This window comes from Populus alba, chromosome 3 (genome assembly GCF_005239225.2).
Source record: "Populus alba chromosome 3, ASM523922v2, whole genome shotgun sequence".
Classification (NCBI taxonomy): Eukaryota; Viridiplantae; Streptophyta; class Magnoliopsida; order Malpighiales; family Salicaceae; genus Populus; species Populus alba.
In genome coordinates, this window is record NC_133286.1 from 14,191,535 (window position 1) to 14,214,825 (window position 23,291).

The 23,291-nt window shown below is 31.3% G+C and overlaps 1 protein-coding gene across 3 annotated transcripts; it reads left to right on the forward strand.

Annotated features, from left to right (window-relative positions):
* The first annotated feature begins 1,370 nt into the window (after nt 1–1,370).
* Nucleotides 1,371–8,858, forward strand: LOC118028613 (E3 ubiquitin protein ligase RIN2). 3 transcript variants are annotated; one of them, XR_004684039.2, is made up of 13 exons: nt 1,371–1,574; nt 1,905–2,337; nt 3,102–3,179; nt 3,735–3,821; nt 3,914–4,035; nt 4,707–4,803; nt 4,920–5,025; nt 5,927–6,084; nt 6,199–6,336; nt 6,412–6,479; nt 6,568–6,798; nt 7,431–7,804; nt 8,270–8,858. XR_004684039.2 is itself a non-coding variant. In XM_035032281.2 (13 exons), the coding sequence occupies exons 2-13, from the start codon at nt 2,107–2,109 to the stop codon at nt 8,324–8,326; spliced, it is 1,752 nt and encodes a 583-aa protein (XP_034888172.1). In that variant the 5' UTR covers nt 1,372–1,574; nt 1,905–2,106; the 3' UTR covers nt 8,327–8,858. The 3 variants fall into 3 exon arrangements, 2 of the variants coding, with proteins under 2 accessions (XP_034888172.1, XP_034888170.1); XM_035032281.2 differs by having other exon boundaries at nt 1,372–1,574; nt 7,426–7,804; XM_035032279.2 differs by having other exon boundaries at nt 1,374–1,574; nt 7,423–7,804.
* Nucleotides 8,859–23,291: the final 14,433 nt, after the last annotated feature.

Sequence of the window (23,291 nt, forward strand, 5' to 3'; positions counted from 1 at the left end):
TAAACTTCTTGTCATATAACGTGGAAGGTTATGGTTATGGTTATGGAATTTGTAAGTTTGGAGGTTCAAACGGCAAGAAATAATATCAAAACAAGTTAGCTCGGGAGAGCTGACAATGGTGGTACGAATCGAAGTCAGTTTACACTAATCTCTGAAACCAGAAAGCTCCTGGCTTTAGCTACAATGATAAAAAAGACGAGGTTGGATTGTGATGTTCTAGGCTCCAATCATGACACGCCGAAGAGGTTCAGGGACCCTTGATCATGGGCCAGAATCAATTTCTTCGTGTACCAACTTCTTCGATTTGTCTACAAAAACATCTTCTTTCCAGATATCTAAAATCTTAGTTTTCTACAGCCTCTACTGCAGTTTAAATACCACCCAACAGTGCCGGCAAGTGGTTTACTGGTCTTGGCTCTCCATCCACTTCTTGATAGTTTAGCAATTAAACAAACAAAAGTCGAAAAAATATTTGGCATGCAAAAACAGTGTGCAAGTTCAAGCCCCAAGAGTTTCGCGGGAAAAAAAAAATGTTTAAGGGTAGAATCATCACTGAATTCTTTTTTTTTTTTTTAAAAAAAAACCCTTTGATTTGATCCAAAGTGCATTGGATAAAAGGCATCTTAATTTGATCGGGAGATAATTTTCAACTCTTCGTGAAGATGATGGATTATGACCTTTATCTTATCTTGATGAGATGTTTTGTTCTCATTTTTAATGGTGTTTATAAATTTTAGCGTAAGTATTTATGATAAATAATTCTTACATATTAAGTACCATAAACCTAAGTGTCATGGTCACTTCTGCTTTTTATCCCCGAATTAAATATAATTATCTATTTCAAAATAGAAATCAGAAATAATCATGCTAATAACATATCATAAAACTATATATTTAAAAGTAAATAATATAAATAAAATAAGTGTAAATAAAATAAATAAAAACAATATAAATTTAAGAAATAAAGAGAAAACATTATTATTTTTTATCATTTGTAAATATAGTTATATAACCATCTAATCTCAACAATACTTAATATGTATTAATACCTATAAGCTAGGAAGGTATAAGAAAATATAGGAAATATTTGAAATATAGTAGTTATTATTTTTAAAAATGATTTTTATTAAAAAATGTATCAAAATAATATTTTGATATATTTTAAAATTATTTTTAATATTAGTATATTAAAATGGTTTAAAAATATAAAAAAATAAATTTAAAGTAAAAAAAATAAAAAAAATTCAGTTTTTTTTTTTAAATATTTTTAAACAAAATAAACGTGCTGGAAAACGAGATTTGAAATAATGAATGAATACAAAGATGATAAAGATAAAACAGTTTCATTCCCTTCAATTGGAGACAAAACAAAGATGAAAAAGAAAACAAAAATCATCATGACACATACTTTACATGACTTTCCCGCAAAAAAAGACTCTCCCCTCTCCTGTCCTCCCCCACCCCCACACTCTCAACACAATCAGGCCTTTTTATTATTTATTATTATTCTCTCTGCCACCGACGCCATCACCAACAGTTACTTCTCCTTCTCTGATCGAGCCGAATCAAATCAGGTTCTTTCTTCTATTTCCCTAACCATTCAAATGACTTCTTATTTTCATTTTATTTTTACAATTCAAAATCTAGGGTTTTTTTGTTGCCTATTTTGGGCTGTAAATCAGATTTATTGTAACTGATTTTTTCATTCGTCATCAATTTTTTAACGTTTCTGTTTAATTAAAAACGGGGTTCTTAATTTCTTATCAATCAAATTGCCATGATGCTGAAAACTGAAAAAGTTACCTGAATTGAGTTACTATGTAACGAATTTTTTTTTGTGCTTTAGTTTTTTCTCTTCCTGCTTCGAATTATTTTCTGATTGCTGATTATTTGTTTTTCTGCAGGTTTTTCGTGGGGGTTTTGTAGTTTGGTAATACAATCTATTGGTTTCTTGACAGAGTTTTAAGCTAATTGAGCCACTTGATGGTTTTGTTCTTTGCGGTTTAGTTTGAAGTTGTGATTGTTGTTGGGAAAGAGGCATGTTAAGCCAGTTCTTATGAATTTTTGGGAGGTGGGTTTTTGTGGAGAGGCTGTTTTTCGTCACAAATGGGTGCCAGTTATTTAGCGATTTCAGCAGTGTGTACGGTTTTGAGTTTTGCGGTTCTAACAGAAGTGTCGTTAGATATATTGAGATCAGATGGTTTGATTGTTGAGAATCTTACCAACTTTGAGAATGCCAACCATGCACTTGAGCTTCTGTTTGGTTCATATGCCACCATTGCATTGGTGGTCAATTTTGTATTCAATGTATTTATACTACTCAATCTTTGTCTCAAGGTGAGTTTTTTTTAAAAAAAAAATTTTGCCAAATGTTTTCTGGTTTATAACTGCTCATTTATGAATATTTATTTGCAGAGGTTTATGTAGTGAGTTGAGCAATCTGTTTAAGAGGATCTCAATTAGGATTTAAGACCTGACACAAAAATATGGTGAAACATGTTTTTTCGAGATTTATACTATCATTCTCTGCAGTTTGCATGCTAGCCAGGCATCTATTGCTTGTCTAATGGTTAGTAAATGCCGTGTCTTAAGGAATGGGGCTACTGCTTTAGAAAAGAATTTACCACATAAATTCCTGCCTGACAGAAATGGGACACCATCTTGTTGTTGTGGGGGCTTGTACGCAGAATGATCAATTATTGTGGGCGTATGATGTTTTCTTTTAGTCTCTTCATGATATGTTTCTTAGGGAATTTTAGGAGAGTTCTCAAAAGGGGATATGTCACAGGCAGCCCTTCTGATTTGGTTCTCTTTACTTGCACTGCATGAAACATATTCTCTCTGTATTTTCTAACTTAATTCTTTTCCAGTAAAAGCTTCTTCCTTCTTTGAAAAAAAGAGAGCATAGATGAGATGGCTTTTATACTAAGTTAATGCTACTGGAATTAGGAAAATATGTTCTTGGAACCTGCAGCATTGTTTGGGCTAAATAGTTCAAATGGAATTATGGCTCAGATTCCCAGTTGGTTATCATATTGATAAGCTTACTTTCCTTCATAGATATTGCTTTGAGGGTTCTGATTTTGTTGTTTAATTTGCAGACTATTTTCTTTGGAGAGTTGTATCCTTCTGAAATTCAAAAACTAGTGGAACGTCTCATTAATTATGCTATTTACAAGGTAAATATCCTTACCAAGTGACTAGTTGGAAAGCGTTTGACTTTTCTTCTTTATTATTTACTGTAGTACTGGACAGGCTACTTCATTTAAGCTACTGTATCCATTCTGTTGCACATTGAGTTTTTTAAAATTCTGTCTTGGGACAACAATCAGGTTTTATTAAATGAGCAACTATAATGAGAAAGAAGGCTACTTATGACAAGTAAAATCACCTTTGAGTGTTTGTTCAACCTTCTTCCTGTTTTTTTCATAATTTTTGCACCACCAACTTCTCAGAGCAAATAATATCTAGCAGTGGTGTTTTTTTTTTTTCTTTTCCTTTTGTATCTTTTAGACCTGTTGTTTTGCAATCTGCTTGTCCAGTTATAGTATTGGTTAGCAGGCTGGTAAATATTTTGAATCTGGATAAGTATTAGTTTCCATGACGATGATTTGATTGTTGGATTGGAATTGGGTATCTTTGAATGAAGTTTGATAAGGCTAGTTATTCTGTTGGAACTCTATGTTTGTAGTTATGTAATTGTTGTGTTTTCTTATGCGATGAATATTGCACAGGGAACACTTTTACCATTGGTTATTCCACCAACAATTTCTCAAATAGGTCTCTGGTCAATTTGGCTGACTGTACTATGTTCTTTAAAGGTTAGTGGCACTGTTTTCTTATGATAAAAATCTGCTGTTTTAATTTCATTATAGAAATGATAAGATTTCTGGTATTTTGCATGGTTTAACAGATGTTTCAAGCATTAGCTAGAGATCGACTTGAACGTTTGAATGCATCTCCTTCTGCAACGCCATGGACATATTTTCGTGCTTATTCAGTGTTGTTGCTGGTCCTCTCTGTTGACTTTTTCTGGTAACCTTTGGTAAACCAATATTTTATTGATAAATATGATTTAGGAAATGCACTTGGTGCCCATCTTTGTATGATATTGGCAATAAAGCTCAATGAGAACCCAATTTCATTACTGTTTGAAATATCTGCCATGGGTAGTACAATTTGACTTTTGGTAAAAGCTATAAAAATAATATACAATCGTATATCAGAGACCATATTGGAAGCAGAAGACCTGAGCATAGCAGCAACTTGTTTTGATTTATAGAGAACAATTTTCTTTGTCATTGTGCATATGAAATTAGTTTCTTTTATTGGTGCTAAGTTTGTGATGATGGAAATGGTTGGGGTAGTTTTGGAGGAGCAGTGGCTGGGCTTGGTCATGATGGTTGCCTCACTGAGACAGGTGGATTAGGTCGCTTAGTTTCTTTGTTTGCCATAAACATCCTGTTCCTATGTTCTGAGTGGTGGCCCATGAGGGGCTGCTCCTCTATCAGAAACAATGTATCTTTGTGAAATAACAGGTCTAAATGGGAAGGGGATGATATACTAATTCTTGTGATTTTTCACATGGTTGCATATAAGGGAATTATTTAGCCTGCTCTCTCTCTCTCTCTTTTCTGTTTATTTCTCACTCTGTTAATTTTTATTCTGACTAGCACTTTATTTCTGTATCATCTTGGTGTTTGCAGGATACATATGTGTTATGTAATATACAGAAGCACAGGTTCATCCATGTTTCTGTTGCTGTTCTTTGAGCCTTTCAGTATTGCTTTTGAGACCATGCAAGTAATGTCTCTGGAAAACTTCTTCTCTAGTTTTATACAGAAATTGTAAATATGTTACGTGGATTTTAATCTTAGTGAGACACATAGCACTTGTTGACTAGGTTATATTCTCTGTAGGCTATGCTGGTTCATGGATTTCAGTTGCTTGAGATCTGGCTCCATCATTCGACTGGGAATAGTGCAAATTGCCAAAGATTCAAGTTTTTTGATGCGATAAGAGCAGGTACTTCCTGAACTTTTATTCTGCTATATGAATGCCAGTATCATAGATTGTATCAGGTGATAGGCAACAGTTTTGTTATATATACAGTATATTATAGAGTGTATGTGTTAAGGCAATTTACCTTGGAGATCAGACACAAAGTCAAGATGCTGCTTGAACGAAGTCAATTTCCAAACTGCAAAGATATATTTTTCAACTGAAACATCCAATGGATATGTTAGGAATTTAAAACAGTGAACATAATTAAAGTATTTGTTCTGCTCACTCAAAAAGATTAAGCACTGCTCGACTGCATAAAGTTTGTAGGTGCTATAGCAATGTTTGTGAATGTGAAGGACTAGTACTAGTGGTAGAAATAGAACTTGAGGGAGGAGGGTGGGGATGCATTTTCTCTACACTTGACACTCTACAAGAACTTGTTGTCGTGTTAAAGACTTTTGTCCTTTAGTAACTGAGATCACATGGATGTGTGTGTAATTACTATGTTATATGTGTTTGTGTGTATAAATGGAAAGTTCTAAATAGTGTAATGGATAGTGTATGTGTATGACTAGTCAACAATTACTTTCATCAAAAGTTGTTGAAGGGCCAAAATTGGTCAACTAACTTACAGATCTTAATTGAAAACGACCAGGCACATTTTTTTGTGCTTAGCTCTTCAACTGAAAACTGAAAGTGGGCTTGTTTTTTTCTTAGACTGCATGTAGATAAATTCCCTTTGCTGTACATTAGAAAAGTGCTTCTCCCACGGTCTTCACATTGTCTTTAAGGGCAGTTTCAATATAATTTTAAAAATGCTGTTCGGTGGTCCTAGTTTATTTATGTCACTTTGTTTCACTTTACCACACTTCTAGTGGATTTAATGTGATGATATTTTCCTGATTAAGGAGTGTGGTTGCAGGTTCATTGTTGGAGTGGAAAGGCATTCTTATCCGGGATTTGGGCTTTTTGCTAGACATGGCAGCCTTGTTAATGGCACTTGGTCATTATGTGCATATTTGGTGGCTCCATGGTGTGGCACTTCATCTTGTGGACGCGGTCCTCTTTTTTAATATACGTGTAAATATTTTGTTCTACTATCTTTTTGGAACTATTTAACATAAAATGAGTTTGTTTATTTTGACACACTGATTTGATGTCCTTTACATTAATTGATTCTGGTAATTTGAGCAGGCTTTGCTAAGCGCTATCATAAAGCGTATAAAAGGATTTATCAAGCTTAGAATGGCTTTAGATGCCCTTCATGCAGCACTTTCTGATGCAACATCTGAAGAGCTACGAGCATATGATGATGAATGTGCTATCTGTAGGGTATGGTTGGCTCATATCTTGCTCTCTTTTTTTTCATTGGAACTGTAAGTGTCTAATGAATCGGGGTAATGACAGGAACCTATGGCTAAGGCCAAAAGGCTACTTTGCAGTCACCTTTTTCATCTTGCTTGCTTGAGATCTTGGTACAACTTTGTAACTTATTGCTTTTGAGCAATTTTATTTGGCTACTCCTATGCTTAATAAATGTTGAATATTGCTCAATATTACCAGGTTGGATCAGGGTTTAAATGAGATATACTCATGTCCCACTTGTCGGAAGCCGCTTTTTGTAGGCAGGCCTGAAAATGAAGCAAATACTCATACTGGAGAAGTTCTGGCTGATGAGCAGCTTGCTCATCAAATAAATGAAGGATTTGATCGGCAAAACACTCCAGGTCGTGCACTGCTTGATGGGGCATTCCCTACCCAGATTCGGAACTCTACAGAGAGCAGCCCTTGGAGGTGCGGCCCTTACCTTAGATCATCATAGTCTCTCTTGATTGCCTAGAAATGAGTACAGCTTGCTGCTTCTAGATGAAAACAATCATTTTTCCCCTTAAAATGGCCGGGGAATTTCTGAAATTTAGAGCTAGTGACCATTCTGCTATTGAGCAATGGTTAGCATGTTACCTAGCAGTAGTTCCTCTATGAGCACCCATGAATTCTAGCATTACTGGAAATCTTGAATCTTGAATCTAGATTTGCTCGGGATCTGACATTGTGATGACTCTTTAGCTTACTGGCTGTCATATTCTATTAGATCCAATGACCATGTTTAAGTTGACTTTAACCAAATTTTCTGCTTAAGAAAACAGAAAAAGTAAATTCCAATACATGCATGTTTCCTTTTACCTAAGAAGTAGATGGAGGCAAGAGAGATGATGATAACCAGGAATGCTCACCCAAATTTTAAATCCTAGTCTGCCATTGGCTGAAATTGCAGTTCCAAACATCTGAGTCTGTCTAATCTTTTCTAAAAGCCATTCAATCTCAAGTAAAAGACAAATGGTCATTGAATAGTTTGCGATTTCAAAGATTGGTGCCAATGTTTCCATCAATTATGTTCATCTCTCTCTTGCACCATAGAAGTGCAGGGTTGGATTCAAGGTGGCTACCTACTTGGTCCGGCCAGGGTGCAGATGGGGCTGGTCCCTCAACGGCTATGAGATCAGTTGGCTTGGGGGGAGTTCAGATGATGATGAGACATCTAGCATCTGTGGGAGAAACTTATGCACAAACTGCTCTCGAGGATGCTGCCTGGAGCCTTTGGCCAATGAGTCCATCTCAGGCTACTCCATCTGCTTCTTCCACCCCTCCTGCTGCTGGTGGAAGACACCCTGGTGGCACTGGTGGTTTACATATGAGGACCGCATCAAACTCCACAAATGATGTCATAGCAAACATACTTGCTATGGCTGAGACAGTGCGGGAGGTTTTGCCCCATGTTCCAGATGAGTTGATACTCCAGGTTCTGTTTGAACTTACTTATATTTACATGTCTCCAGGTTCTTCATTTGTTCCCTAGGTATACGTTTTGTGGTTAGTTACAAAGTAGGTCTGCAAATATGTTGTCATTTGTCATTATCATTTCCTTTATGTGCTTTCTTCGATTCCCTCTTCTTCCACGTTGCATCACTATGTGTTATGATCCTTTGTAACATATCTCCATTCTGTTGCCACCCTTCAATAACATATAACGTGAGATGTATACTTTTAAACCTGTTCACAAAATTGAATGTTGATTTAAAGAATTAGGGTTGGAGCTTTTTTATTTATATAAATTAGGAGATTGGTTTTGTAGTGTGTAAAATATTTTCTAGACTCCAAGTCTCCAACTTTGTTGGTATTCATGGATTATGTTTCGTAGCAATTCATTTTTTTATAGTATCCTGTATTCTTAATTAAGAACCTCCAATGCATCAAAACTTTGCAGGACTTGCAGCGAACAAATTCTGCTACTGTTACTGTAAATAATCTTCTGCACATGTGAGATGAATACTCTGTAATGGCTTCATGTGCTCGGCAGTCAACCTTTTCTTCCATGTACTGAGTGTCTCTGGAGGTTCGGGCCGTGCACGACTTTGCCAATCACCCCAGACCGTTTTCTTCTCATTGCACTTTTGCCTGTTCAAATATCCACAAGCTTCAATATATGTACATACCAAGTCATTGTACACGAGAGGAAAATGGAGGGAAGAAGGCATAATGTAGTGCTAGTTTTTCAGTTTCATGTGAAAAATAAAATCTATACAAATAAATAGATGGGAAGGTTGAGCCATTGAGGCAGGTCCTTGTGCTCTGAGCCTCGATAGAATTTAGCGCATCAAATCAATTTGCTGCAAGCTACAGAGGATGCAGCTGTACTGCCTGGTTCTGCATACATGGTGTACATTTATGAATAATATGTATTGTTTTGATCAAGTAGCTCCTGTTAGATTCTGAGGAAACGAAATGATTTACATCTAATGCTTGTCATCAATTGCTAATTTTCAATCGAAATTTTGCAGCCAGTTGTGATTGCATCCGATTAGTTCTTTGTTGACCAGTTCTTATTATTTCACAAATACTCCCGCGCTGATGATTCAAGTAATCTGCCTCAACCATATGCAACCTAATGGCCAGTGGTATTTGTCTTCCATTTTCTATTTAGTCAGATTTCTGTTCGAGTAAAGCAGTTGGTTTGTTTAAAAGGATTTGACAATTCCCTGATGTTTCTGATGTTTTACTCGAGGTAAATGAATGAATAATCTCTTGAGGGTACTCAGATTGGAGAGACATTTGGTCGGTCCGTGAGGTTCCCGTAAAGACCCACCTGTAAATTCGTTTATGGAACAAACTCAGCAAACATTATGGTGCGCCGCGTTGAAAATATACAGGTTTTGCGACAGCTTGCCTCGACTGTTTGTCATGTACACACAACATAATACCAACTGTTTAATCACCTAGTTTGGGAGACAGGCATCTCCTCAATGTCTCAGATCTTGGCCAGAACTCTAGTCTCCTCGCATCTTTCGTGGAGGCTTCCAACTGTAAAACTCTCTTATGAAATTATTACAAGATTCAAGCGATGCTCACTTAGATCACATGAAACCCATCATAATATTATGTGTGTGATCTGATTTATGTCACAGTTTTTCTTAAAACTTGGAGCTAGGTCTTTTTAATTTTAGGCCCAGGTCTCTCCTCATTTCCTAATACCTAGAAAGTCCCTAGTTTTGCCTGTCATGGAAGTTATATTGTTATAGCCTTATAGGTGTGACTTAATAGTTCAAGCGACAACATTTTCAATGCATGATAATTTATTGCCACAACGCAGTTAAAAAGTAAAATTGCATATAAAATTCTAGAATGTTAGTAGTAGTTATATATATATAAGGTAACATGATGGACGAGAACTGCAAACACGGAGCCACAAGCATGAGATCAGACGACAAAATTTGTAGTGATTTGAGCTTACCTCTACAGCTTTGAAATCCTAACATTTTGTTCTCTGACTTCTTCCACTAGTCCCATGTTGATTTTTTTTACTAGTATAAATGTAGGTGTGCTTTTTGACTACATTGCATGCCCTAATTATTTATTTATTCATACCCTTTAATTATTAATCTAGATGATGGTGAAAATCGATCAGGGAGTGCTTAAAACTGCGGATTATATGTTAATAATAGTTAAACATGAAAATGGGTGTCGATTAATTAGTTTACTAAGTAAAGTCACGATGCCTTCGTAAACCGTGCATAAATCAAGAAAGATGTTACAGAGTGCTGCCATTTTTATTTTGTTTAATTTTATGAAACTCCAAACATTTTGTTCTTTCATTCTCATTTAAAGAGAAGCTTTACTGTTTGGAGGTCCCTTGCTGCTATTGAGAAAGCGACTGGTTAAAGGGCCAGCTTCCCCTCCTATTTCCTTTCTCCCAAGTCTCATCATATCATTACTCTTTCTACATGTTCTCTTTCAAATTTCCTTCTTCTACGTCCCTTTTGAATACAAATACAAATACATATATAGCTAGCTAGTCTTCTATATCCCATCTCATAACAGTAAACACACACATACCAAATAACTCTCATCTTGATTTCTACTCTCCTGCCTCTTTAAGTTTTAATCATGTCTGCTTCAAATCCTTGCTGCTTTCCATTTTTCTCTTGTCTGTTTCCATGCATGCATTATGCAATGCTCGAAATATTGGGTTTGTGAAAGAGGGTTTTCAAGCAGAAGTCTATTTCTCTGCCAAGGTTGGTGTCCTACGTACACTCCCACTACAACATGTATCATTGATTCTTTGATTATATATCCTTCACCCTCTTTGCGTGCGTGTAGTTTTAAATTTAATTTGGGGTCTAGTGCAGGTTGGAGAGAAGGTCGAACACATGGATTCAGTTCATGGAACTGATGACAGAGAGGGCATCAGTGAAAAGAGTACTCCTGGTGCTGCAATTATTACTCAAGAATCAAAGGGCTCAAGGACTATTACCAAAAGTTCAGGTCTTGTTCCAGTTTCTTGGCGTGTGCCGCACAAGAACCTCCATCAAATCCCTGGGTTTCAATCAGATTATGCTATGCCTAGAACACGAACACCTTCTCATAACTGATCAATCTCCCTCTTTGAATCTTATGTTATGCATTTATATATGTCCACAATTTTTATCCGTTAACAAAGGTATCCAAAAAATGTACCCACCTACATCTCCGGATACATGAAAATGGTCCTGCCTACTTGCACCAGCTAAATGCTCAGACCAAACTCCGAGGCCGGCCAGCAGCAGTGGCAAAACATGGGATTATTTAAAACGAGAGCAGCGCCGGCAATAGTTGAGCCCAAGACATGCATTCATTCCATACAGCTCGAGCAAGTCCTTAACCATTAGGCCAACTTCATACGTCCAACATATATGTCCTTATAAATTTGAGAAGCTGTCTTTTCTTTTAGAAGCTATCCTATTATTCATATACCTTTATTGGCTTTTATTATTTATAGAAATTAAGAAACTAGTAGGATTGTTATTTCACTGCTGTCATTGCCCTAGCTATAACTACAGCCTGTCTCCCAGTATATTGCTTAACTTCTTACGTACCCATTTTTGTACAAAAAAATCAATAATATGATCATCCATCATTCTCGTTGATGCTATCTTCTTATAGCCATTAATTAGTATCAACTATCTTTTCAAACACTATTTTTCTGATAGGGATGGAACATGAAGGTAGTAAGATTTTCAAGTCTCCTAATTCTCATGTGTTGTTGCTTAAAGCAACAAATACAGAGGTAACGATGCTTAATGCTTTTGAGTCTTTATATATAGTGCAGTAGTAGTGAAGGATCTAGCTTATAGGGTTTTGCAATAAAATGTGAGCTCATGAACCATCACTTTCCTCTTGTCGATGATGAGAGTGACAAGGGCAAATGATCCATGCATGAATTTATCTGCATGTGCTTCTACGGATTAAGTGGGGCTAATCAGCCAGCTACATTGCATGAAGTAGAAGATAATTATTTAGTAAAACACTTTAGAGATATAGTCTGTGGTGTCAGGTGTGTGCAATTATATGCAAAAGAGATCTCTCGTATCAAATTGGTATATCAGGAAAAAAAAAAAAAGGGTCTGGATCTTTGCGGGAATGATTTGGAAGATCCAAGACAACAAAATGTGGTATTTACTAGCAAGAATATAATGGAGGCAGGGAGGCAGTCAATCCAATATCTGATTTAAATACATCATCGATACATAAAAAATATATTGAATCAATTTTTTTTTAATGAATAGATTGGATTGTAATTTTAAATATAAAATTCAAAATAGTCAAATAAAAAATAATAATCTGAATAACATGTGTATTGAATCAACTTTTTTTAATGAATAGATTGGATCGTAATTTTAAATATAAAATTCAAAAAATAATCAAATAAAAAATAATAATCTAATCACATAATTCTAATAAAATATACAATCAACTAACATGTATTAAATTTATATTTAGGTATGTCTAATTTTAATTGATCTCAATTTATCCCTTCTTATTATATTACTCAGAGACAAAATAATAATATAAATAACATAATTTGAACCCGTGATATTTTATACCCAAAACAAATGCAAGCTGCGCGACATTAGTTTATAGTATGCATTGTTTTGGTATTTTTAATTATTATTTTGACGTTAAAGTAAGTAAAAAAGGCTGCTGCACGCGGTGATCATAGATTATGAACCACCGCAGCGGACGCCACCAATTCACAAAAGAAAAACTTAGTAATACCTAGCTAGATAGATAGGTAGGTAATATTTCTGTCATAATTTTGATTTCCTTGATTTCTTGCTTTGTTGCTCATATTGTAAGTCTATGTTCTCCTACACAAGCCATTTTCTTATCGGCTATGGATGTAACTTTTCTTCTTTGTATCACTGATTTGAATATTAAATCTGATATCATTAATTAAAGAAAAAAAGTGGCGACCAATGGCGGGAAAATGGGATAAGAAGTAATTTTTTTTTTTTTTTAACTCTTAAGAAAGTGGCATCCAATATATAATTAATTCTTTCAATTCAAACAACCTTCAGAATTGCTAATTTGCTACAAGGCCCCGGTACGGTATTTCTAGTGGGATATTACCTCAACATTCTAAATTAACTGGAGTGTTTTACGGTATTTTACTGTTTGTATAAATAATAAAACATTATAATATAAGTAGTAAAACACTTTAATATATATTTTTAATTAATTTTATAATAATCATGTGCCATAGATTAGTTGCCTAGCGCGTTGGTGGCAAGTTCAAGCAAAACTAACAATGTTATTTTTAAATGGATGACTTGTCCTTTGTATATTATTTTATTTTATTTTTTAAAAAAAAGACCAAGCTTGCAGGCATGATTAGTGGGCAATAGGCTAGACTCATTTTTATGCTTTTATTTTGTTTTTTTGTTTGTGCTCCAAAAAAACTTTATCAAATTGATTTACTTTTTAGTTTTGACATGATTTTTAAATATTATTTTAATTTTTAATATTTTTGTAATTATTATGTATCTAATATGAAAATAATAATATCAATAATAAATTGTTCATGAAAATTATTTTTTTTATAATTTCTAAATAGATTTTGAACATAATTTTATCATATTTGTAATATTATTAGCTTTCAAAACATAAACATACTATTTTGATATATTTTTTTAAAGTTGATTTAACAATTATAAAATATTTTTATTTAAAAAAAATAATGACTTCAATAAAAACATTGTATTTACAAAGATAAATGCAATGATAATTATTGTTAAATAAAGTATGATACATTAAAATTTAAAACATAAATTATAATTTTTCAAAACTCAAGAAACAACCGCAATTAAGAAAGGATATCTTCTCTTTGTTTCCCGAGCCTACAGTAAGTTATAGACAGAGTTCTAGGTGTAATTTTCCTAAAAGTAATGATCTTCATTTTCATTGTACAGAGGATATATGATGAGCCCCGCCCTGGAGTCCCTGATAGCAGTGGAGTTCAAATCATGTAAAGGAGGAAATCTCTAATTGAATCGTAGCTTTGTTTCCTTGTACGGAAAAGAAAATTGAAAAAGACACTTGGCCCTAGCCAGAGGTCTCCCTTTCCTTCTAGAGACAAAATGCCCTAACGTAGTTCGTAAGAAAAATACAAGTATTAAGATGTTTCTCATTTCGATAGCTTTTCTTCTTCTTCTTCTTCTTCTTCCTCCTCCTCGAAGACAGTATTGCTTGTTAATTACCCAGTCTATTAAGGTTGAAAGTCATAGCACTTAACACCGTAAAAAGCATAAAATTAAACTAATGAATCGAGAGTCACTTTTCAAAGTCTTCTCGGATGTGATTTGAGGTCATGAAGCGTCGGAACACACCCTCGACACGCCTCTTGCTGGAGATAAAAGTCCACACCTCCTCGCCTGAGAAATTAGATATACACTAATCTATACAGGCGGAGATTTGGTTACTTATTGAAAGACCAAGCATAACAGAAGAATTCGACCTGTGGTCCTCTATCCAACGATGGCGTTCTAGTTTCAAGATTAAACAATTTATAAATCCGAATTACCAGTACTCCCTCTTTACAGACTTACGGTGTCTGGTCTGAACTCGGGGAAAGTGGGGACAAGACAAGGGGGGTAGCCATCGTTTCAAGAATGTCTCCCGGACAAATATTAGTTGTAATATCACAACAGTACCAAAAATCAAGGAAAGACGAGAGCCTCGATGCTTTAGAAACTTTGAATATATAATCTGAACATATGCGTGCGTATATAGTGACAAACATATTAAATTAAGGAACATCAGGGTGTAGATTAATTAGCATGCATGCCGTAATTTACTCTAGCTAGGCTAGACATTGCCACAACAAATCTTGGGTTCTGCAACCGATTAAATTACGCTGCCATTTCAAGAGACAAAGCCATCAATTGTGACGCATCTTCAAGTTGACAATCGCGATTGAAGCTAGCTCAAAGAGTTTGCATGTGAAAAAGGAAACGGAAAAGGCAATATGGAGAAACACGGCAAGAACAAATTAAGCAATTGGTTCATGCAGCGAATTTTAATACATGATTAATTAAGAACAAAATAAATACATGTTTTTCATCAACTAATAAGTAAACATATATATACGTAAAAATATTGTTTAGGTGTTAATGAGGTGTGGCTTAACTTGTATTGAAGTCTCCAATTCCCTTAGGGAAAAAAAATTATGGAACTATTTTAAAATTGTGATAATAATTTTGATTTAAAGTGTTTTTTAATTTAGAAATGCATCAAAATAATTTTTTTATTTTTTAAAAAATATTTTTTAAATAAGTATGTCAAAACAATTTAAAAATAAAAAATAATAAATATTTTTAATAAAACAAATTAAAATTTAAAAGAACATGATTTTAACCGATGGCCTTTATATTAATATACGTTTTATATTGATAGAGGTGATAATTGTTGGAGTATAAAGGTTTTATATTAATAGAGGTTTTATATTGATAGAGATGATAATTGTGGGAGTAAGAAGAATATTTTATCTATAACTCATTCATAACTCTTCTTTTTGTTTTCAAAAAGAAGAAGAAGGAATTCTTTAGCCTCATAGGATCCATTAATATTTGAGTATTTAAGCTCAATCAATAGATGACTTATTTTAAATTTTGTATTGCTACATTTATTTCTATACCCTTTAAAATATTGTTTAGGTGTTAATGAGATGTGGCTTAACTTGTATTGAAGTCTCCTTAGAGAAAGAAAGATTATGAGCATGTTTGTAATTGTGATAACGATTGTGATTTTAAAACGGTTTTTATTTAGAAATAGATCAAAATGATATTTTTTTATTATTTTTTAAAAAATATTTTTTAGATAAACGTATCGATCTGAAAAATATAAAATAAATAAATTTTAATAAAATTAAAATTTAAAATTTGAGGGAATGTGGTTTTAATAACATTAATGATGAACAATATTTTATTTATTACTCATTCATTATTCTCTCTTTTTTTAAAAAAAAAAAAAAGAGAACCTTTTAGCCTCGTAGGATCCATTAATATTTGTGTATTTAAGCTCAATCCACATTCGACTTATTTTAAATTTTGTATTGTTACAATATTTATTTCAATACCCTTTAAAATATATGAATATTGATGCGTTAACGGGCATAATCTACCCTCGAGTATATATGGGCTTGCGATGGGTACTCCTGTCTGAAGATGGATTAGCTTATTCAATTACTAATAAATTTGCTATCTAGTTTTATAGCCATTGCTATATTAATAGGATTTTATATTATTTTTATATATTACAAGAAAACAAAAACATTGGTGTTGTGGATATGTTTTTACTCTGAGAAACGGGAAAATGATATTTACACTTAATGTAGTAAATTTAAAAAATTTATGAGTTAATAAATCTAAAAGAGCTACCAACACAAATTAAATATCAAAGCAGGTAATTGATTTTTTAAATAAAAATAAAATATAGATGTACATGTAAATATTTTATTCAAGTTGTCTTTTTTTATTCTATATATTTTTTATTTATTATATCTTAGACGTTAATTTTAATCTCTAAGAATAAAAGATTTTTGTTCTTATAAATGCATCATACATATAAAACTTATTTATATAAAATATAAGAAAAAAATCATAAATAAATTATAATAATCTCTCTAGTATTATAAAACTAAACAAAATTCCTTGACTCTTCGCAAAACCATGTTAACAGCTTGGAAAGATGAGATTGTAAGAAAATAAAATTGGATGACCAGAATGAAAAAAAATAAAATAAAAACAATGTTCATATAAACAATGCATTCCGTACACCTTAGTTAGTAGCACAATGGCATGCACGATTTCTTTTTTCCAAATTTTTTAGTTTATTCTGTAATAAGTTCTGGACAAGAATTTCTATATAGTAATTATATATAAAATGAGCAAATTAAGTAAAAATTACATATTTTATCGGGAACGGGATGGGAACAAATTTATGTTCATAAAAGGTTTCGGGTGCGAGGAAGAGATTTCTTGATAAACAAATTAATAGATATTTACGTTATGATTATAAATTACAAAATAAAATCACAAAAAAAAATTAATTGCATAGAAAAAAAAAACTTGTTTATTTTTTCAAAGTCTCAATTATTTCATAAAAATAGTTTAAAATAGCAAATTAAATAGAACCATTATTAGATTAGAGAGAACATAATCAAGGCGGGGATTGTGTTCCCAATTATTTTTGTGATTTATAATAGAATTGAAAATCCTAATGACATTTCTCAAAAAACAAAACGAGATCATTTTTGTTTTGTTCTAATATAATATTTAAAATTGTAATAATGATTTTTTTAAAATATTTTAAAATAAAATATATTAAAATAATATTTTTTATTTTTTAAAATTTATTTTTAATACCAATATTGAAATAATATAAAAAATAAAAAATAATTAATTTAAAATAAAAAATAATAATTTCAAAAATGTTTTTTCTATAAAAACAAACGCACCCCGAGTCTTCCATGTTCCACCTGCTTTGCCAACACTAAAAGTTCAATCGTCATAAAGGCCCACCAATCCAATTGATGAATCTGTTAATAAACGTGGAAGATCCATTTGTATTTAATTTGGGCCAATCCCAATAACTGGACCTCAAGCCCCTGTGTTGGTTCCGGGCAGCTCTAAAAACCAACTCTCTCCTTTTAAGAAACCTCCCTATACGTGGCGATGCGTTTGGTTTGTCCTAGCCCTCGGTGCTTCTAAATTAGATCATTTAAAAAAATATATATATTTTATACTATAAAAAAACTGTTTAAATTTTGTACTAAACTGAACTCAACATCTCAATCTTAAAAATTTTATGATATGATTTATTACTTGATTTATATTTAAAATTAAACTATGTAAAAATTATTTGATATGAACTAGTTAATTTAAACAGTTTAAAGATATCTTGATATCCCAATAAAAAAAATCTAAAAATAAAATTTACATAAATTATGTAGGAGTTTTCCTTACATAACCAAGTTCTCTTCATCGGTTCAAAATCAACCTAATTAATTGATAAAAAATCATAAAAATAAAATTGAGAAAAAAAATAAAACTGGTAAAAAACCCCTCTTAGCCCACCTCATTGGTTAGCCCAGATCTGAAATTAAATCTTGTAGGAGGTTTTTCAAACATGATTTAATTGATTTGGTTAATTTAAAAGACAACCTTAGTGTTGATTAAAAAAAATATAAGAATGATTTTTAAAAAAAATACCAAGCTAAAAAAACAAAAAACAAAAAAGAAGCTGAATTGAAAAAAAAAACAAAAAACTTTAGTTTTTTTATATGAAAAAATAAAGCTCCATAATCATTCCAAAGTTTTTTTTAGCATGTAAGTAATAATTGAGAGGAAAAGGTGAGCTAAGAGTTGAAATTCAAGATATTGTTATGTTTAGTTTCTTTAGGGTGTTTACTGTTTAGTATTACTTTTCTGTTTTTATTTTCATTTTAAAAAAAGTAGAAATCTTGTTTGGTTAGACTTTTTTTCTTCAAAATTAATAATCATTTAGCCTATAAGGGTTCAATTTTTTTAAAACATAAAAAAATTTCATGTCTTAGAAAATTCTTTGGCATATCATTAAATCTTGGAATATAATCATTTTAGTGTTTTTTTTTCATAATTATTTAATAACAATCAACCATTTTCAATCTGATTTTTTATAAATAATTTATTATTAGTATTATTATTTTTATATCAAATATATAATAATTTAAAAATATCATTAAAATGAAAACAAAAATTTGTAATAGTATTTAATAATCATTTCAAAATTTAAGTGTAAGTGAATACAATAAAACGAGAGCAGAAAAAAAAAAACAAGATAGCAAAGGTTCAGGCCTAATTCCCTGTCCACACGCACAGGCCTGCTCCTATTATTTTTTTATTAAAAGAGAAAGTAATATGTCGTTCGCCTTTTTTTTTTTGAAAAACAATGACAAACGACAATTCGTTTATCACAATTTAGAAAATCAACGCGCCTTCCAACTCTATAAATTCTTTTGTTAATCTTTAATAATAGATAAAATATATTGAATTTCTAATCTTACATTCAATCATATTATATTAACTTTTATAATAATATTTTTAGATATCCCTTTTCTGAGCACATAAAGGGGTGATTTAGTTCAGATATGTTTACAATTATAAAGGAAATAACAAAGAAAAAACTGATACTTTATTAAGATTCTTATATTTTCAAGCAAACAATAAAGTTCTGAGGTCCCAGGAATCACTTTATCAGGAGAGTAATTCCGTGAGGAAGTAGTAAATATTATTTCCTGAGCCAATTGTTGTCGTCAGTCAACTATAAATTAAAACAAATGGATGTTGAGTGCTTTTCCTTTCTAACATAGTTTTGAAAAAAATTTGGTAAACCACAGGTTGATTTTTTTAAAAAATAATAATATGGTTTAATAAAAGTTATAACCGGGAATAATGGTATTTAAAAAAAAATAGTTAAAATTAGCTAACATGATTTTTTTTTTTTAAAAAAAAAAAGAGGAGTGAGAGAAAAAGAAATGAAACACCGGAAATACATTAACGTTTAAATAATAAAATTAATGACATGGTTAAAAACTTTTCAATAAGATAAATTCAATAATATTAGAAAAAAATCATTAATTAAAGTGTCACCTAGAAGCAAGATATGACTTACTTTTTTTTTTTTTTTAGAGTGCATGTAATCCACTTCAATTATTATTGATATTTTTTTTAACATCATTAGATTTGTAGTGTTAAGATCTTTCTACTATATTATTGTCATTGAAATTTTAATTTAATCTAGATCTCATTTTTTTTTCCTTTTTTTTTATTGAAATTTGTACTGATATATTTTAACTATTTATTTAAAATATTATTATTCCCAGCATTTTTTTTATCTTAAAAAAGTTGTTATTCCTAACATCGACTTCTACCAAACTTAACTATTTCTAAAAAAAAATTTCTGGCGCTGCTAGTTTGTCATTTTTTTAATGTGTTAATTTTTTTTTTTATTTAAATCATGATGGTTTCCCTGTAAAATCCTCTTATATTTTCCTTTGTCTTTCACTGTTTATAACCAATTTTTTCCCTTTATAATGTAAATGACTAAAGCTACTTATTGCTTCAGGCTGGCCCGACTAGAAGCAGACAGACAGACTTCTGCATCTGTACCTACTTACACAGACTGGCCCACGGAAATTAGAGGCTTGCATAAAGACATAAAAATTGCAGAAGCAACACGTGCCTCCTCATTGTAAACCACAAATAAATATAGGTTGGATTGTTTAATTTATCGTTACAAAATTACAAGTTCAAGAACATATATATTATGAAAACCATGCTATATATATTTATATAAATATTATAGCATCATACTAAGTATAAATAATCTTGAAATAGATATCAAAATAAAATTTTAACATAAATACCATGTTTAAATTAAAATAAAAAATATATTTTTAAACACTTTAAATAATAAACCTTTTATTATTATCAATGATAATTTTTTTTATTTTTTAAACTTTATTGCTCCTCTATTTATGCAAATGTTGTTAGCAATGAGCATTCTAAAATTCAAACACCATGGTCTCAATTTTAATTCATTTTTAAATAAAATCTTTGAATCAAAATTGATAGACTCAATAATCTCTTAATAAAACAGACCTATATTCTAGATATGAAAAGAATATAAAAGCTTAAAAAGTAAAAGAAAAACACTAAAATTTATAGTAAGGAAAAATATTTAAAAAAAAACAAAAAAAAACATTTGATTCCTCCACCCCTTTTTATAGTTAATTTTGAAAGCAAAAATATTAGAGAATTAGTTTTTCATATTATCAACTTTTAATTAACCATTACAAATTCATAATAAAACATGAATGTTATGTTCATAAAATAAAATATTGGATTGGATTGGAATAAATTATTTTACAGCAAGCACAAGCCGATGGGCAAGTATAAAGTTTAAGTTTAAAAATTATTTTGCTTACAAAAACTCAAGAACCTAAAATATACAAATTAATAGTTATTTGAAATTAATTTTTTAATTATCTATAATTTATTTAAATTATATTATTATTTTATATTAAAAAACATATCCTAAAAATTAAATTTCAATAAAATTTTAACTTTAAAAGCAAGTAAATCTCCTTTTCAATTTCACATAAAATACACCCATTAATCATATTTTTAAATAAATTTCCACCACTTATTCATGTGATGACGTGACTGAAACAACTATGACCAGAGGATCCTAACCATTGGGGATCCACGCACGTGGCGGGACCCACACACCAAAAACAACTTTAGGCCTTTCGTTGGATCCACAGCAAGATCATTCAATCTTAATTTGTGGGGTTATATATTTTGCAGGCCCACTCACTTTTGCTTAAATGGGCTGGTGAGATGCACTTTTGAAATTAATTAAAGGAAGTCAATTTCGACCACCTCAAGGTCCCTCCAGACACAATTTGTAACAAAATAGTCCTCCTCCTCAAAATGTATATATATATATATATATATATAGAGAGAGAGAGAGAGAGAGAGAGAGATCAACAGAGGCGGCCAGATCATGATTATACAGATCACGTGGACATGTACAGAGCACTTCAATTAAGACATTCTTTTTGGACATCACACGCAGACATCAGGTCAAGGGTTCTAGCTGGATCCAAATCTGCAGCGGCAATAATAATAATAATAATCACTTATGAACTTTTTAATTAGTTAAATATTTAGATCTTATGCAATGGACCGTCTAAATCTTCATATGAAAAGTAAGTTGCCTATAACAAATAACCTAATTGTGTTAATTAAATTGAGCCCTGATCATGGGTTAAATTTAATTATACCACATTCAATACACATACATGTTCATCTGTCACTGCTGTCTTATGTATATTTAGAGTTTGTTTTATATGAATTATAAAATATTTCTTTTGCACGTTTTTCTGTTAAAAAGTTCATATCTAAATTTTTTTTTCAACGACGAGAGAGAAATATATTGAAGCTGAATTTGTCAATTCCCAGTAGTTGAAAGTTGAGGGTGCAATATTCTTGAGTGTATTGTCATGATACATTCTTCGAATATGGTCGCTCACACCTTCAATCACGTGTATTGCAATGCACCGCCATATAATTAAATTATACCAAAGAAATATTTCATTGATGTAAAAACTGTTTATCCGTCAGGAAAAATATCACTAATAAATTTATTAATGAAATCATGTCATCAACTAGACTTATGCCCGTAATTTCACATTCGTTGCTAATTTTATGATTGATTTAATTAATAATAATTTTAATTATTTTATTGTGTCGGTAATTTTATCGTTAATTACCAACAATATTTTTTATAGTGGCGATTACATTAAAAATTATAAATATAAATATTTTAGCACTGTTATCATTGAATATATTTGATAAAAAATATTTCATCAATAATTCTGTCGCAATTTTAGAATTTCATGGTAATGATATATATTAAAGAATAATATAAAATTATATATTGAGAACTCACTAAAAAATTTAAGTTTTTTTATTGAATTGGTTATTTGATATTGTATCAGAGTCTTGATAACCAAGCGGTCACGAGTTTAAATCTCATCATCCCCATTTATTTAATAAAAAAATCAAGTACAAGGTAACGTGAATCTATGCAAGTTTCAAGCCTAAAGAGCTTTCACTTGAGGGGGTGTGTTAGAGAATAATATAAAATTATATCTTGGAACCTCACTGAATAACTTAAGTTTTTAGATTGAGATAATTCTTCAATAACATGTTGCTAAGACTTTGTAGAGTATGAAAGCGAATTGATATATTTTTTATTAGCTATAGTTAATCTTAGTTCAACATGTTAATCTTTGAAATATTAACTTGGATGTTTATTAAGTGTATATATTTGGTGGTTAATCCATTTAAACACCTTAGAATCACAAGTTATTTTTTTATTAACAGCATTTAAATTATTATTTTTCTGATATCAATTCCTAAACTATATAAATGTTTGAAAACACTACTTATGCCTCATTTCGTCTTTTGTTTTGTGTTAAATAATATACGAGTTTGTCGTGAAAAAATTAGCTTTGAGAAATGCATGGTTGTTAAATCCTACAAGTTTATGAAGAACGTACTGGTCCAACTCTCCGTCTACGTATGGATGATCAATTTTAATTATAATAATAGACTTATCTTGATGTGTGGTGTTGTTCAAAGATTTTTTTCAAAATCGATCCATCTAACCTATCTCAATAAATACCAGTTAAATATGATCAACGGGTATTAAAATGGTTATTCATAATAAATAAAAAAATGTATATCTGTTGATACAACTTTCGAATATGGATATTTATCTCATACCTTGCTAACTACAACATCTCCTATTAAAAAAAGATTCTTAACATATAGGGATTTGATTGTAAGAACTTTCAAAAACACGGG

Bases quoted from the DNA above. Each gene is read 5' to 3' on its own strand.
- LOC118028613 (XM_035032279.2), top strand. From the start codon at position 2,107: ATGGGTGCCAGTTATTTAGCGATTTCAGCAGTGTGTACGGTTTTGAGT. The intron at 5,026-5,926 runs GTACTTCCTGAA...GTGTGGTTGCAG, and splicing joins TTTTGATGCGATAAGAGCAG to GTTCATTGTTGGAGTGGAAA. The intron at 6,480-6,567 runs GTACAACTTTGT...CAATATTACCAG, and splicing joins CTTGCTTGCTTGAGATCTTG to GTTGGATCAGGGTTTAAATG.